Source organism: Notamacropus eugenii, chromosome 4, assembly GCF_028372415.1.
Source record: "Notamacropus eugenii isolate mMacEug1 chromosome 4, mMacEug1.pri_v2, whole genome shotgun sequence".
NCBI classification, from domain to species: domain Eukaryota; kingdom Metazoa; phylum Chordata; class Mammalia; order Diprotodontia; family Macropodidae; genus Notamacropus; species Notamacropus eugenii.
In genome coordinates, this window is record NC_092875.1 from 2328811 (window position 1) to 2346822 (window position 18012).

The 18012-nt window shown below is 44.4% G+C and overlaps 2 protein-coding genes across 5 annotated transcripts in view; both read right to left on the reverse strand.

The window, feature by feature from the left end:
• LOC140498795 (uncharacterized) overlaps positions 1-18012 on the reverse strand; it is a 63078-nt gene that overhangs the window by 8111 nt on the left and 36955 nt on the right. The gene's annotated exons all lie outside the window — the stretch shown is intronic.
• On the reverse strand, positions 1485-15431 carry LOC140502763 (uncharacterized). 4 transcript variants are annotated; one of them, XM_072606754.1, is made up of 5 exons: positions 15133-15431; positions 13752-13905; positions 6499-6625; positions 5020-5115; positions 1485-2604 (listed from the first exon to the last, which is right to left on the reverse strand). In XM_072606754.1, the coding sequence occupies exons 1-5, from the start codon at positions 15408-15410 to the stop codon at positions 2564-2566; spliced, it is 696 nt and encodes a 231-aa protein (XP_072462855.1). In that variant the 5' UTR covers positions 15411-15431; the 3' UTR covers positions 1485-2563. The 4 variants fall into 4 exon arrangements, with proteins under 4 accessions (XP_072462855.1, XP_072462856.1, XP_072462858.1 ...); XM_072606755.1 differs by having other exon boundaries at positions 1485-2626; XM_072606757.1 differs by having other exon boundaries at positions 1485-5168.

Genomic DNA, 18012 nt, shown 5'->3' on the forward strand with positions numbered 1-18012 from the left:
TTATTTTAATGTGATTCAAGATCTTCCCCACCCACTAATGGGTCTGCCCACGAAGGGGAGTTTGATTAGGGAAGATTTCTAAGAGGGTCCCAAGTACCTTTACTTTTTCTATTAAGGCACTGAGTCAGAGTGTTATGCCCTCTATACTCTGAAGGTAAGGTTTTACTTGGGGGCTTAGTTTTTGTAAGACTGTTTGTTTGGCCAGATGAGGACTCTGGGAAGCCACTAAGGCTCCTCTGGCTTTGAGAACCTAGACGTCGTGCTTCCCTCTCTGTTAACTATGGTCAGATAGCTGTACCAGTCTGTTGAATTATGGTCAGGCAGAAGAAGCCACATCTGTGCATTACTTTGGGGCTTACTGACTGGAAGTGTTTGGCCAGAGGAGGAGTCTGGAAGCTGCTCAGGAGTCCCCCAGCTTTGAGAACCCAGATGTCATGCTTCACTCTCTGGTAGCTATGGCCAGATACTGGGGGTCCAACTGTCTCTTGAATTCAGGCAGAGGGAGCCATGTCTGTTGATCTTTAGTTTCTCTGTATTTTCTTTGCACTTTGGGGTGCTGACTCCCTTGAAATGTGCTTGGTTAAATGACTGATGCATGTGCTTGATTAAAGGGATTGTTAACCCTTCAAAAGTTGCCTTTCCTTGTATGAACACAGATCTAAAACCTATGATATCAGGGCCTCCTGTGTGTGTTGGGATGCTTACTGTTAGAAACACCTAACAATAAAACAAATACAGATACTACACACACACACACACACACACACACACACAAACACATCCTCTTCCCTCGATCTAAAGAACATAAATTCAGTTACTTTCTATTTCCTCAGGCAAAGAAAAGAATCTAAAATGGGCAGAACCTATAGCTCACATCCCAAAGACCATTTAATTTACAAACACAATCACACAATTACTTGGATCCTCAAAACAAATCTACAATGCATGTAGCTCCATCGTTCTTGTGACATTCACAACTCAGACCATGAGCTGTGAATGGCTGAGGGACTTGATGCAAATCCCAAGGGCTGAGACTAGAATCCAACCCTATGAATGTTTTGTCCACAGGATTTGACAATCTATCTCCACCTTGAATGTTTTCATTGTCTTTTCCTTTCCATTGTCTACATTTTCAGTACTTTCTTCGTGATATACCAAATATTCAAATTATTTCATGATCCATCCTACCTCTAAGCATAATGTAAATTCTTTTTTATTTTATTATTATTTTAGGAAGATTCAACATTTATTAAGCACCTTCAGTATGAAAGGCATGATGCTGGCACTGTGCCAAGATCAACAGAGACAAACATTCTGCCCTTGAGAGGGCTTCAAACCTAATGTGGGTTTATGTAACACAAAAACTGATGTAAACGAAAGGAACAAAGACCTTCAGTCTTCACTGTTCCAAATGTTGACCAGCTATCACTGCCCACCACTCCTAAACATAACTGATATCAGCTTTCAATTTAACAGGCCATTCATTTCAGATATGAGAAATCATTTAATGAATACTCTGAAAGCAAGGTACAAATGAGCTTTCAATTAACAGGCCATTCCTTTAATGAAAGGGCACCTCAATCATGATTAATTACTTCTCCCCAAAGAACCCTAATAACCTTGAGAGACATGGGAAACTGCATCACTAAGATTTTGGAAACGCAGCAATCCCAGAAAGTGATGAATTAATTATTTTTGAATTGCTGGAAACCTACAAAACAGGGGCCAGTCATCCCCATCTTTATCACCTTGTAGCCCTAGTTTCCCCACTCCCAATTTGCCTGGGAATCCAGGCTGTCAGTCACCACTCTGGCATAGAACTAATAACCAAGGGCCCCTGACCATCCAGAAATGTCCAGCTGGGCTTTCTCTTCACCTAAATCTCATTAAGTAGGTGATTAAAGTTACAACACTCAGCCACATCCTCCAGAACTTTCCCTATATGGGAAAACCTTCACATAGCATGAGACCTGGTTTTACTCAAGTCTGTCCCAGTCTAACACAGAAAACACAAAACCAGGGAATGTAATGGAATAGCTTTTTCCTATTAAGATGATAAGAATGAAACTCAGACCTGGATCACTTGGCTTTTTCTCTTCCCAGTTCAAAAGGCAAGTTCAAAACCTCTTCAGGGCAATCACCTTCTGACACCTGCACTTGGCTTCCACACAGTCATATCTTTCTTATCCTCTTTGCCTTTTTCCAGAAGATTAATTAGGTTTGACCACCAAAGCACCTCTGCTTCTGAATGTATCCCCTTCTCCCCTGCACATACTGGGAATCCTGGCCTTCCCTGTACTGGATCACTTTGTGAGGCTGGTGCTTGCTGCACTTTTTAAAGAAAGCTCTGCATATTTTAGGCATGTTCAGTAAAGGGCAGTGCTGTGCTTTCAACTGGGCTTCTCTGATGTCCAAGTCACTGGGACCCTTTGCTGAGTGCTCCTAGGCAAGCAGTTGGCTCAGGGTGATGAGAACAAGCTGAAAGATGACTGGCTCCAAAGGATGGTGGAAGACTTTGACTTGACTCAACATAATGTCATTTCCCTGCTGGTCACTTTCATTCTTATTGTCCTGATCCCTTCTCTGAGGTCACATGCAGAATACCTGGAGGGGTTTTTTTATTTACCTGAGGCAAAAGAGTTTTTGTTCTGACCCTTTAATTTTTGAGATAGTCATTACTTCTTTAAAAAATTTGTTTTTCAACGCCACCGATCAATAAAACACAAATCCTTCTAAAAAACACAATTTTTGAAAAATATGGCATTGCCCATGTCTGAAAATATGTGTCTGATACAGGAGTGAGAGTTCCTCATCCCTTTCTACACAAGTGAACAGCATGCTTCATTATTGATCCTCTTGCACCCCTTCCTTTCTAGAGGTTCAGAAACACCTTGAAGGATTGGGACAAAGGTCCAAGGGATGTGAACTAAAAATTTCTCAATGGTACCTTAAGTGGTAAACAACAAAGAATAATTTCTGGGACAAGAAGTATGTGCATCTTTCAATCTAAAAGCTAACCCTTTTCTTCTGCAGTGGTTCCAAACCATCATGATCAGGAATACATAGCTTTTGGGGATCCTACAGTGACTCCCTCAAACTGTGACTGCTTCTGACTATGTGCAACTTAGTCTATCAGTTACTCAACTTCACATCAAATTGTTTCCAAACTTCCAGGAAGGTTAGACATTCATGTGCAAAAGGTCACAAGCATGCCAAGACCCTTGGTGGCTGTCTATCACTGCAGTAGAGTCATTCTGCCCTTCTTGGTCTACCTTGTAATCACGTCTTATCAGACCTGAAATCACCTGATCAAGATCTGACTTGGGTTTGCATTCTTGCAGCACTGAGGGCAGGCTATTGGAAAACCATCTTTGCCAAGCATGCACAGTAGGGCCCAGCAGGAAACCATCATGGACCACCACCACCTTGCTATAGAAAACAGACCTTAAAATGCCCCTCATGCTGAGGTTATTTTCTAATAGGAACTTCTCCTCTGTTCATGTTATGCTTCCTCTATCTAGCAGGTTCTCAAAGGACTTGGTTGGCTGGTTGTTTGGTACAGTTTTAGGGAAAGTGCAGCCAGTTTACCAGTGGTAGAAATAACAAAACCCTGTATGAAGAAATTCTATCCTTTCAAAAGTTTTTTTCATATAAAAACATTAATTTAAAAAACCCACTAAATCAACATTTGCAATTGACCTTCAAATACATTTGTCATTTAAGGCAGCACTTGCCATCAACCAATAGAAAAACAAATATTGCAAATAGTAATTAGCACTTCACTTTAATTGGTTTTAAAAACACGAATTTCCATCCCCTAGGAGGAGCTCGTGAAAAATGCTCCATTTTCCACATCATCACTGTGTGAGCACTTCCACTGTACTCTGTTTAAAAATCAGAATATAGTAGTTGGTGCAGTGGGTAGAAGGCTGACACCCATGTTCAACCTCTCACAAACTCCTGTTGATCCCACTGCTGTGCCATCTTTCCCATATATTGCTTTGTCTCTCATCACCATCACTTTGTTGGTTCAGATCGCTGTCACCCCATAGCTGACACACTGTCAGAACCTGCTGATTGGTCCAGCTGCCTCAATTCACCCCAAGTTAGGTCCTTCCTCCACCCAGTTATCAGAATCTTCATTCTAAACCTCTCACCTCACTATGTCACCACCTACTCAAAACTTCCCATGGTTCCTCAGCAAAAGTATGAAATGGAAAACCCTCTGTAGTGAACTTAAAGCCCTTCCCCACCTACACCCTCCCTCAGTCTTCCAGTCCTGTTTCACCCTTTCCCCCAGATCCATATAGGTTATAATCCATCTGTGTAGGTCTCCTTTCTCTTCTGGGGACAGGATGCTCCACCTTCTGACTCTGTGGGGTATTCTTGCCAGCCCTATTTTCTAGTATGTTATCCCTGGCTTCCCTGAATCCCCTGCTAGAGCCCACCTTGCACAACAAGTTTTTCCCAGTCCCCCTTAAATTTAGGGCCTTCTCTCTCCAGACAAGCTCCAATTCCTTCTGTTCACAGAAGGTTTCTACATAGGGGTTGGCCAGGTGTCTGCACCCCAGACCGTAAGCTCCACAGGAGCAGGAGACAGTCATTGCATTGCTTTATGCGCTTGGCACTTTGCATAGGCTATGGAACAGAGCAGGCTCTTGGAGGTTTGTTGACTTGAAAAAAGTCTAGGAAAGAGATCAGACAGAAGGCCCTAACTTCTTTTATACTTTCAGGGAAATTTCATGCACCCAAATTCAAAGAATGCCTTTTTTTTGGATCACAGATTTATCCCTAGAAAGAAGATGAAAGGCCATGGACACCAAATCTCTCATTTTACACATAGGAAAAGTGAACCTCATTAATTCTGTGATGGATTCAGAAAGCCACTACTAGGAAACATCTGTAAAAAAGAATTCCAAGTCAGATCTTTCTGCCCCTACATTGAGCACTTGCTGCACCACAACACATAGCAGCCTCTTGTAACCCCAGCTCCCACATACCTGCTTTCACCTCACTCACCTGGACAGCAGCTCCTCAAGCCTTCTTGCTGCAACATCCATGGTGCTTCCCTTTGCTCAAAATAAGAGATCACATCTTCTCTGGGAACTGGAAGTCCTGGGCATGGGGAGTCAGGAATGAGCATGGACAGAAACTTGGCATTCAGTTCTCTTGAGGGAAAGGCATTCAGACACAGAGTTGCTACATTTTGTGATTCACTCCATAATGTTCATGCATGAGTCTGTACTCACCCATTAGTGCTTGTAATGCAAGTAATCCCAAGCAGAATGTGCCACATCACCCTGTTGTACAACCTGTTCTGAGTTACATTCTGGCAGAAACTCTTAATTGCCAAACTGGCTAAAAAGATTTATTGTGCAAGACCAGCCTCAAGCCCCAGTAACAGGGACCTTCATCAACCACTTTTTACACTCTCCCCCATCCTATTCCTCACTCCAAGAAACCTAAAGCAAAGCTGTGTACTCTTCATTGGGAGTGTTTTTGCCTTTTCAGGTGAAATTCTCCTGCTAGCAAACTTGACAGACCCTATTTGGTCCAAATTCTATTTCCTGAACAGTGTCTTACTCCTGGAAAAGCTGGAGACATGTAAGCAAGGACTCATAGCATTTCTTTTCTGAGCTTTGGGGAGATGTGAGGGAGAAGATCAGGGAACCAGGTTGGAATCACAAAAGTTGGTGTTGGTGAACCTTCTTCAAGGAAGGATGAACTCATGGCACACTTTCCATTCTCGACAAATGAGAGGGAGCCATTGGTGCAGTGGAGAGAGCCTGGGCCCAGAGTGAGGTGTGCCAGAGTCTAAAGTCACCTCAGACAGTTACCAGCTGTGTGCCACAGCACAAGTCTCTTAAGCTCCATTTGCCTCATTTTCCTCAACTGTGAAGTGAAGAGAATAATATCACCCACTTGGAAGGTTGCTGTGATGATGAAGTGACATGATATTGTAAAGAAAGCCCTGGGCCCAGCAACTAACATACAGTAGGTGAAAACAAATGCTTCTTCCCTTCTTTTCCCACCATCTCTGCTGGAATTTGAAGGCAATAGGAAGGAGGATTCAGGACACACTTGGTAAAGGGGGGACAATTAGCAGCCATGATTGATGCCAGTTTAAAAGGAGAATATTCCAGATCCTAGATCTATCCCATAGAGGATGGGCTTGTAAGGAGAAGCCACCTGAGCAGCTTTCAGAGCCTTGGCAGACACAATTCCCATCCAGGTGGAGGTCAGACTGAATGACCCTGAGGTTGGCTCCTTGTCTCAGATCCTTCCACACTAACATAAAGCTGCCTAGAGGTGGGAGGTTTCAGGGGCAACAAGGAACCTTCAGGCTCCGGTCCTACAAAGTAAAGACTTTCTAGAGGAAACACCAGGCAGGAGGACAGGAGACCAACACTCTTCTCTCTAATAACTGAAAAATGCTCCAAATCCTGCACACATTCCTTTTGATTCCAGACTCTATGTTACCAAAGGAAGTGTCCTTACCCAGGGAGAGCAGGTTCCAGGCATTCTCCAGCATGACCCCCCTGTACAGCTCCTTCTGAGCATGGTCCAACAGGCCCCACTCCTCCTGGGTGAAGTCCACAGCCACATCCTTGAATGTTACCAGCCCCTAAATCATTAAAAGTCATAGAATGTAGAGTTGAAGGAAATTTGAGATTTTAATAGTCCTACCCTCACTGACTTACAGAATAATCTGTCTGGCCACTGGACAATGATGACTCTGGAGGAGAGAGTGAGGCTGATGACTTTATGCAACTCTGCCTCAGGTAAATCCAATTTAAGCAAAAAATCAAAAGACACCACCCACACCATTTCACTATTATACCTCAAAGTCCTGTGGTGAGAAGCAAGTGATGAAGCAGCACCTGTGCATACACTGGGAGCTGTAGTCACTGCCTGCACACAGGTGGCCCAGGCCACAGGGTTGTTTCTCACTGGAAGCAGCAGTGGGACTCAGGAGCCCACTGGGTGTCTTAGCAGCCTTTTCAGGATCACACTGCTCACCTTCTGGTGTGAGGAAGGAGGCTAGAAATGTGCCCTAAACATAGTCTGTTTACCCAACCCTGTCCTGATTACTGTGGCAGGCAGGGAATTCCACTATGCAGTTGAAAAGGAAAAAAATGGACAAAATGTGTGAAAACATCTGCAAAGAAGATTCCACTCAGTATTGGCACATGAAATAGACACACACTAATAGACAACACAAAATCCAGTAGACCTGAGAGAAGAACTGCTCTTCTTGCAAAAGAACTCAACAAATATCACATCCAAATAGCAGCCCTGAGTGAAACAAGGCTGGCAAATGAAAGTCAGCTTGCTGAAGTTGGAGCTGGATACACCTTTTTCTAGAGTGGGCACACTGAAGGGGAGTGCCATGAAGCTGGTGGGGGTTTTGCAATCAAAACTAATTTAATCAGCAAGCTGGCATGCCTCCCAAAAGGAGTGAGTGACAGGCTCCTGACAATGAGATTGCCACTCACAGGAAAACGCCATGCCAACATCATCAGTACCTATGCTCCCACCATCACAAACCCTGATGAAGTCAAAGAGAGGTTTTATGAAGACCAAGAGGCCCTTATCATCAATGTGCAAAAAGAGGACAAGTTTATAATTCTGGGTGACTCTAATGCTAGAGTAGGCTCAGACTATTAGACTTGGTAGGGAGTCCCAGAGAGGAATGGAGTTGGAAACAGCAACAGCAATGGTCATTTACTGCTCAAGACTTGTGCACTGCATGAGCCTCTCATCACCAACACTGTTTTCTGTTTACCTAAATGCAATAAAAGTTCATGCATGCACCCTCACAGCAAACACTGGCATCTCATAGACTATGTGATTGTAGGGAGAAGAGACAGACTAGATGTGAGAGTGACAAAGGCAATGTGTGGTGCAGAGTCCTGGACTGATCATAGACCTATCCTTTCCAAGCTCAATATTTGCATTCATAAAAAGTGCTGTCCCCAAGGCAAAATGACTCCCAGAAGAATTAATGTTAACAAATTAGAGCTCTTCTCTGAGGGTGAACAGTTTGCTGCTGACATGGAGAGAAAGTTGAGCCAATACACATTTGGCAACAGTGGAACAGAAAAGGAGTGGGCAGCTTTCAGAGATTTGGTGTACAGCACTGTATTAGCTCATCTGGGTCAGAACACTCACAAACACTAAGACTGGTTTGATGAAAATGATAGGGAAATTCAGAAGCTGCTAAATGAAAAATGAGAGCTCCACGGGATATACCAGCAGAATAGTTCAATCACCACTAAGAAGGCAGCATTTAACTTCATCAAAAACAAAGGACAAGCAAAGCTTAGAGAGATGCAGGATTCCTGGCTCAGTAAGAAGGCAGATGAAATTCAGTTTCATGCTGATAATAGCAATCTAAAGGGCTATTAAGATTCCTTGAAAGCTATTTATGCACCAAAAACTTGTGGTGCAACACAACTACTCATTGCTGATGGACTCACATTGATAAGTGATAAAGACATAATCCTAGAGAGATGGGCTGAACACTTCCATAGTGTTCTCAACAGACCATGAACCATCAATGCTGAAGCCATTGATGGTTTACTTCAGGTTGAATTCAATCCCTCCTTAGCTGAATTTCCAACTGAATAAGAGGTTTTCAGAGCCTTTCACCTCCTTTCATGTGCCAAAGCCTGATTTTACTCCAGCTGAGATTTACAAGGTGGGGGGACCGTTGCTCTTTCAAAAGGTTACTGAATTTTCCACATTATATTGCAAGAGGAGGTTATCCCCCAGGAGTTCAAGGATGCCTCCATTGTCCATCTCTATAAGGGTAAAGGGAAAAGACTGTCTTGTGACAATCACACGGGGATCTCTATCTTAGTCTCTGCTGGTAAAGTTCTTACTAGAGTCCTCCTTAAAAGGCTGCTCCTTCACCTGGAAGGTGGTCATTTACCTGAGAGCCAGTCCTGCTTTAGAAAGGGCCATGGAACAGTCGATATTGTGTATACTGCCTGACAACTCCATGAGAAATGCCAGGAGCAGAACAGAGGTCTGTACACAACATTTTTGGATCTGACCAAGGTCTTTGACACTGTTAGCCATGAGGGCTTATGGAAAATTATGTCAAAATTTGGTTTCCTGGAGAAGTTCATCAATATTGTACATTAATTTCATGACAGCATGGCTGCCCAGTTGTGGATAGTGGACAATGCTCTTCTACCTTCCCAGTCACCAATGGAAAGAGGGCTGTGTGCTTGCAACCATGATTTTTAGCATGATGCTTTCAGTCATGTTGACAAATGCTTTCAATGAGGATGAACACGGCATCAAGGTCAACTATTGTACTGATGGAAGGTTCTTTAATTTGAAAAGGCTACAAGGCAAGACCAAAGTGGAGGGAGTGTTGATGCATGATTTTCTGTTTGCAGATGATTGTGCACTCAACGCAGCCTCTGAAGCTGAGATGCAACAAAGTATGGATTAATTCTCTGCTGCCTCTGCTAATTTTAGCCTAACAATACCAAGAAAACAAAGGTGCTCCATCAGCCACCACCACACCATCCATACATGGAAATATCAGTTACAACAAAAGATGAAGTTTTGAATGTTGTGGATAAGTGTACTTTCCAGGGATGTACATATTGACAATGAGGTTGATTCACACATTGCCAGAGCTAGCTCAGTGTTTGGGAGGCTCTGAAGAAAATTTTGGGAGAGAAGAGTTATTAGACTGACTACCAAACTGAAGGTCTATAGAGCCAGTGTGCTGACCTCATTGCTATATGCTGGTGAATCATGGACAGTCTACCACTGGCATGCCAGTAAACGGAATTGCTTCTGTTTGAACTGTCTTAGGAACTGTCTGAGGATCACCTGGCTGGATAAGGTACCATACTCTGAAGTGCTTTCTGGGGCTACACTGCCAAGTATCCAAACTCTGCTTCAGAGAGAGCAACTCTGATTGGCTGGCCATGTTGTATGAATGCAAAATGTACTCTTGCCAAAAAGACTATTTTATGAAGTAGTTGCACGGGGCAGGCAATCACATGGTGCCCAGAAGAAACAATACAAAGACACTCTCAAGGTCTCTCTGAAGAACTTTGGATTTGACTGTGCATCATGGGAGACACTGTCGCAGGACTATTCAGCATGGTGTGCCCACATAAAAAAAGGTGCTGTGCTCATTGAGCAAAGCAGAACTGAGACAGCACAAAGTAAATGCACGATGTGCAAATCTGGGATATCCTCCCCAATGATTCCAATGGACTGTATGTGCCCACCCTGTGGTAGAGTATTCAAAGCTCATGTTGGTCTGAACAGCCACAGTTGGACACACCACTTTATCAAGGTGAGGTCATTTTGATCCTCTTCAAAGATGAAGGACAACAACTAAAGTGAAAACATGTTTCATATGAATGTTTAAGTAGAGTCTACATCAGATTGTATGCTGTCTTAAGGTGGGGGAGAAAATTCAAAACTCAAAATCTTATGGAAGTGAATGTTGAAAACTACAAATTAATTAATTATGAAAAATCAAAACAAAACAAAACAAAAAGAGCCTTGACATCATCTGTCAACAAATTATCAGGAAAAAGTGTTCTGACAACATGGAAGGTGAGGATAAAGTTCAAATTGAGTGAATCCACCAAGAGCCTCATGAAAGAGATCCCCAAATGAGAACTCCCAGGAATGTTATGTCCAATTCCAGAGCTCCAAGGTCAAGGAGAAAATATTGCAAGGGCACAGAAAGAAACAATTCCAGTAGGCATGGAGCCACAGCCAGGATCACACAAGACTGAGCAGCTTCCAGATAATGCAGGAGAAAGGACTTGGACTGTGATATTGTGGAGGGCAAAGGAGCTAGGATGGCAAGTACCAATCACCTTCCCAGTAAAACTGAGTATGATCCTTGAGGGAAAAAAACTAAATGTGCAATGAAACAGAGGACTTCCAAGCATTGCTGAAGAAAAGACTAGAGCTGAAGAGAAAATCTGACTTTGAAATACAGGACTCAGGAGAAGCATAAACAGATCAACACTAAAGAGATTCCATAAGATTCATCTATTGTTTAATTGAAACTTAAAAATCTGAAATGTTAGTACAAATAAGAAAAGAACAAAGAAAGAAAACTACATATATGAAAATAAAAATAATAGAAAATAAGGAAAGAGAAAAAGTCTTGCCATGTGCACACCAGAGTGAGAGAGAGGATTCAAAATATGCAGCAATAAGTGTCCATTTCAATAAATAGTGTGTTCACCCTCCGTGGCCACCAGAGCAATGGCGACATGACTGGCATTTGACTTTGTTTGGACTGTGCTGAGAGCTGGCCATCATTTCCTTGCTTCCTTGTAAACTGTCTTCAGTTGTCTGCTCTGTCCTACTGACTTTGAAGGTTGAACTATTTCCATTTCTACATGGGAAGATGATACCTGTAACGCCTAAGAACTTTCTGATTATGGGGGCACTGAGGAGGAGTAGGTATAGAGAGAGGGCACTCGTTTAAGTGGAATATGATGGGACAATATTGAAAAAATATGAAATTAAGGGCTGAGTAAAAGGAATGTACTGGAAGAAAGGGAAATGGAAAGGTAGAATGAGGTAAATTATCTCACATAAAGAGACATGAAACACATGTTAGAGAAGAGGGAAAAATGGAAGAGTTGCCAGGGAAGACCTTATTCTCAACAGCACTGGCTTGAAAAGGGAATAACATACAACTCACTTATGTATAGAGATTTATCTTACCCTACAGGAAAGTAGGTAGGCAAGGTGGATAAGAGAATGGGAGGGGGTACTCCTTGAATGGGAGGGGGAGATGATTGTCAGAAGCAAAATAGTTTTGAGAAGGGTCAGGGTGAATGGAGAGAGAAAACAGAATAAGCATGGGGAAATAGGATGGAGGGAAATGGACTTAGCAAGCATAATTTTTAATAAAAACTTTCAAAGCAAATTTCTCTGAAAAAGGCATCAAGTCTCAAATAAATAGAGAAATGAAAGATACTTATGAAAATGAGTTATTGCTTAAATGATAAATGATCAAAAAATGTGGAGTCAGTTTTCACATGTAGTAATCAAAGCTGTCTCTAGCCACATGATCAAATGCCCCAAATCACTATTGAGTAGAGAAATACAAATTAAATCAATTCTGCAATACAAGCTCAAACTTATTAGATGGCTAATAGGACAAAAAGTGAGAAGGACAAATGTTGGAAGGCTTGTGGGAAAATTGATGTTGGTGATCTCAGAAAAGCCTGTGAAGACTTACAGGAGCTGATGCAAAGTGAGATGAGCAGAACCCAGAGAACACTGGACACAGGAACAGCAACATTGTAACAATGATGATCTGTGAATGACTTAGCTCTCCTCAGCAATGTAACACTCTAAGACAACTGCAAAGGGCTTACGAAAGAAAATGCTACTCATACTCTGAGAAAGAACTGGTGGGCCCTGAATGCAGATGGAAGGATACTTTTGCTTACTTAATTTCCTGTGGGGTTTTCTGTCTGTTTTCATTCACAGGATGACTGATGAACCGACCTGGAAATATGTTTCACATGACTGAACATGTATAACCTGTACTGAATTGCCAATATCATTAGTGAACATGGCCTCAAAAATGTCAAACAAATCCTATCACAACGCTGATCTAGACAGATGGCATCCTTGGAACAGCTGTGTCCATCCTCTCCTACTGGGGCATGTAGCCCTTTGAGGGGATAAGAAAAGGGCACCGTACCCACCTGGCTACAGCCTGTGCTGCTTTATTCAGCCTGTCACTAGCAAGGAACCTGAGACTTCTTACAACAGGATCAAATGAGAGAAAATGTGTAAGCTGAATCAGGTGGCACATAGTAGGTCCATATAACCAGCTCCAACTCCCTTTTCCAGTCTTTCTACACCTCACTCCCCTTCTCCACCTCTACTCTGACCCAGACACAAGCCTTCTGGTTGTCTCTTGACCAAATTCCCCACCTCCTGACTTTAGCCTATTCAATCGCTGTCTACCATGACTGGAAAGTTCTCTATTCTGACCTTGGCCTCTGGGGGTCCTTCACATCTCAGATAAAATTTCACTTTCTACAAAAATTATTTTCCTCTTCCCCAAAACTTTGAAGGCCTTCCCTCTCAGAGGTAACTCCATCTGATACTGTGCAGAGCTAGTTTGGACAAACCTGCTGACGTTTGGGGTGGCTAAGTGCCCTGCAGATAGAGAGCTGGCTCTGGACTCAGGAGGACCTGAGCTCCAATCTTGCCTCAAACACTAGCTGTGGGACTCTGGGAAAGCCAGACTTAACCCTACTTGTTTCAGGTTCCTCCTCTGTCAAAGAATTTGGAGATGGAAATGGCAAACCACTGAGGCTCTCTGCCAGGAACAACCCAATGGGTCCAGAAGACTCAAAGAGCCAGATAGGAATAAAAAACAGCTATATAATGATAACAAATATTTACTGACTGGACCCAATAAATGGTGAATGGGAGGGACTGAGGAAGACCAGGGACAGCTGCCTAAGCTATTGTGAGGAGGGAGAGCTTGAAAACAAACAGGGGAGGGCAGAGATGTGAGGAGGGGGAGTTCATGCTCCATATGCCAAAGAGAAAGGGAATCAGTTTAAGCCAGAGCAGCAGAGCAGGGCAATGTTGTTACTACCTCATTCAATTTCATGCCTACCTTTGCACAAAAATCCTCCATAAGGACCACGTTGGCAACTTCGTAGACCATGCTCTACATCAATGGCAATGGCCTCATGGGCACAGACTGCACTCACCTGGGGAGGGTGGCTATGGCTCCCAGGGGCCATTCCCTCTGGCTCCAGGCTCCCACCTCGGGCCAGGCCTGGGTCCTCTGCAGACTGAGCTGGGTAAGGAGAACGATCCCAGGGGTTGGGGTCTTGCTCTTCTTTTCTAGGGCAGCAGGCTGGCCTACAGGGATTCACAAGGGTGAGTCCCCAGAGAAGTTACAAAGGCCCTGGCAATACCCTCAGGGAAGAGACTCTATCCTACAGAAGAAGGGTCAGGCTTGGAAATGGAGATAGTCTGAACAGGGAGACTCCTTTCCTCCCTCCCTTGCTCCTTTTCTGCTTCCTCCTCATCCCCCATTCGCCCACAGAGACCCAGGAGATAGGGGGGGCTTGGGATCCCAAATGGGATGAGACCAGGCAGAGCTTCAATGGCTTCTCAGTCAGAGCTCTCCCTCCACATGGTCCTCTGCCCTCCCTGTATCCCCCCTCACTGACTCACAGACACATTATTTAGACTACAGACTGACTGCTTGATCTAAGAGAGAGGGAAGTTAGGGGAGGTTGAGGTGGGGGAGGGGTCTTGAATGATCAGGGGAAGCCTGAGACTGGGAGACAACATGCAGTCTGGGATTCACCCCCTGGCATGGGGCCTGACATAGGGCCTCAGGAGCCCTGAGGAATGGGAGCAGGGGTACAGTCTGGGAGTCAAGAACATTCAACATACCCAATGGAGGGAGGTAAGGGACACTGGAGGGGCAGAAGGGATCCAGGGGGACACTGAGCCTGGGGAAGCAGGATGACTGTGTCCTGAGGTCTCACTAGGAGCTGGGGAGGACTGCTGGGATGCTCTGGTAGAGTTTAGGGTTTTAATCCCTAAAGGGAAACTGGAAAGACGGAGCCACATGTCTGGGATCCGAGAGGGAAGCAGCCCCAGAGCCTTGGGTGTAGAGAAAGGGGGCCAGGAAGGAGCTTTAGTACCTGTGTTCAAGTCTGGACATGTAGGAAGGTGGGATTCTTGGATCTCCAAAGAGGGCTGGATCTGAAGGTAAGAGAAGGGAACTCCCAACCAAGAGGTTAGAGATTAGGGGACTGGGAGACAGGACACGGGGGGCCTGACAGAAGGCTGAAATCAGGACTCCCAGAATCCTATGGGCAAAGTCTGCAATATGGAAAAGTGTTATACAGTGGAAAATCTGGGGAAGGTGAGGCAGGAATTTAGGAAGTGAAGGGGAGTCTGGGAAAGATGTAGGGGCAGGGAGCTCATCCAGGAGCCAGGCTTGGCAGGAAGGTGTGCTCTGGCAGACCTGGAGGGCAGTCACTATGAGGTCGGACGAGGAGAAGGGGATTGAATTGCAGGGGAAGCCAGGAAAGGGGGGGGAGGGTGAAGGGTGCTGTGGCTCAGTCCTACCTGGGACCCGCAAGCACAGAGCTGGGCTCCAGAGGTCTCAGCGATCTCGGCTCCAGGGAAGAAAGGAAAGAGATTTGAGGTGCTGAGAGAGCAGAGCATTCTGGGCTCAAACACTTCCTGCTCCTGGCCAGCCCACACTGGGAGGGTCTTCCTGCCCCAACAGCCCCACCCTCTCCAGTCCCCAAGGCCAAGATGATTTGGCCCTTTCCTCCAATCACACCCAGGGAGCTCAGAGATCCTGGCTGCCTGCCCTCCCGAAGCCCTGCCCTCAATTCCATGCAGTGCCTTCTCCACTACAATGAACCCTCCTCTACCCTAAACTCCTCCCAGGTCTCCAAACTGCCCCCGCCACTCCCCCCACCACTGCAGTTGTGATCTTTGACCCTCTACAAAGAGGCCAGATGTTGAGGCAGCAGAGACTCCTAAGTGGCCATTAAGGCATTAGAACTGTGAGCATAAGAATAAAAGTTACTAGATCAGACTGACTCCATCTTAACAGGGTGTAGGGTGTGTTCAGGGAAGAGAAGTCCCTACTGTTTGGGGACTGCTGAACCCATTTCAGGGATGCTCTCCATACTGGATCCACCTAATCCTCACCTGTGGTTCCCAGAAGCTGTAGCAAGTGCAGGGGCCACATCCCTGTAAACCATTTCCTCACAGCAGAGAAACCAGGAGGAGGAAAACTGAGTATGGGGTGGGGGAGGGGAGTGTGCCTGTCCCAGGCATGTGAAAACTTCCCCAGTGGAATGGGTGAATGAGAACATTGTGTTCCAGAGGCCAAGAAGGTGGCTTGGAGCTTAGTGAGACATAGAAGATGCCAAGGTCATCCACTGCATCTTGACCCATCACCAGTCACCTCGATTCTGTCCTGTCACTAGGCTGTGACATCTATGGATGAGTGAGGCTGAGGACTATCATGCAGCTCAGTCTCACCTAAATCCAATTTGGGAGGGAGCCAAAAGATGTCACCTATTCCATCTGACCATTTTTGCTTTTCTCACTGTCCTGTGGTGCCATCAAGTGACAAAGCAGCAGGCCAGGATACACTGGGAGCTGTAATCATAATCCTGCACACAGGTGGCCCAGGACATCAGGTCATCTCTCACTGGTAGCAGCAGTGGGATTTGGCAGCCCCTGAGTGTTTGAGCAACCCTTGAGGACCTCACCCCTCCCTTCCTGGTGTGATGAAGGGGCTAGAAAAGGTCCCCTAAAAATTGTCTGCCTACCCAACCCTGCCTGATTACCACAGCAGGCAGGGATCCCACCCTTCAGTGAAACACCAAAAAATGTACAAAAATTTCTGCAAAGATGATTCTGCCTATTTATTAGTACGTGAAATTTTCACACACTTATGAACAAAACAATATTCAATAGACCTGAAAGAGACACAGTTCTTGTTTCAAGAGAATTCAGCAGATATCACAAGCAAACAGCAGCCCTGAGTGAAGCAAGGCTGGCAAAGGAAGGCCAAATTCTTGAAGATGAAGCTCCTTACACACATTCCTGGAGTGGCCACAGTGAAGGAGAGCACTGAGAAGCTGATGTAGGTTTTGCAATCAATACTAATCTATTCATCAAGCTTGAATGCCCATCAAAGGACTGAATGACAGGCTCATGACAATGTGATTGTCACTTGCCAGAAAGTATCATCCCACCATCATCAGTGCCTGTGCTCCCACCATGATGTACACTGGTGATGTGAAAGAAAAATTACAAAAACCTAGAGACTCATCATCAGTGCGCTAAAAGAGAACAAGCTGATGTAATTCTGGGTGTCTTTATTGCTAGTCTAGGCTGAGACTAATGGCAGAGAGTCCTTGGGGGTAGTGCTGGAAACAGTGACAGACATGCTCCCTTACCATTGAAGATTTGTGCAACTCATTACCTTCCCATTACCAAAACCTTTTTCCTTTTACCTGAACACAATAAAACTTTGTGGATGTACCCTTACAGCAAATATTGGAATTTAATAGAGTATGTAGTTGTAAGAAGAAGAGATAGACAGGATGTGAGAGTGATGAATGCAAGGTGTGGTGCAGAGTGCTGGAAAGGTCACAGACTTATCCTCTCCAAGCTGTATGTTTGTTTCCAACAATAGCAGCAGCCCCAGGTCTACATGATTAGCAGAAACTTAATGCTAGAACACTTCTCTGAGGAGGAATGTTTGTTTTCAAGTTGGAGGGAAGAGAAAAGCAGTGGATATTGTTCAGAGAAATGGTGGATAACACTGATTTTATTCATCTGGATCAGAACAGGAACAAATATCAAGACTGGTTTGATGAAAATGATGGGGAAATTCAGGAACTGCTACATGAAAATGAAGAACTCCACTGGGTTTACCAGAAGGGTAGTTCATCCATCTCTAAGACATCAACATTTAACTCTCTCACAGAAAGTGAAGCTTAGAGAGATCCAGGATTCTTGGCTCAGTCAGAAGGCAGAGGAAACTTAGGTTTACACTTATAGTAAAAATCTGAAGTGCTTTTATGATGCCCTGAAGGTTATTTAAAGGCAAGGATTTATGCTGCAGCTAACCTATTCCCTGTCACCTTGATTACTGATAAAGACATGAGGCTATAGAAAAAGGCTAAATGTTTCCATAGTGTTCTCAAGAGACTGTCATGAATCATAAGTATTTGTCTTTCCTGAACACATTTTATACCCATACAGTGTATGAATCAGAAAATGATCATCTTGGTAAAACAGAAAGAGGAGGTGGACAATGAAGAGAGGAAGAGACATCCATGTTGGAAAGGGGAAGAGAAAGGGATGGACCTCAAAAACTACTGAACAAGTCTATTTGAAGGGGAAAGGCCAAAGGGAAATCAATATGAGAAACTGAGAGCGTAAATGGGAAGAAAGATATGTAGAAGGAGATGA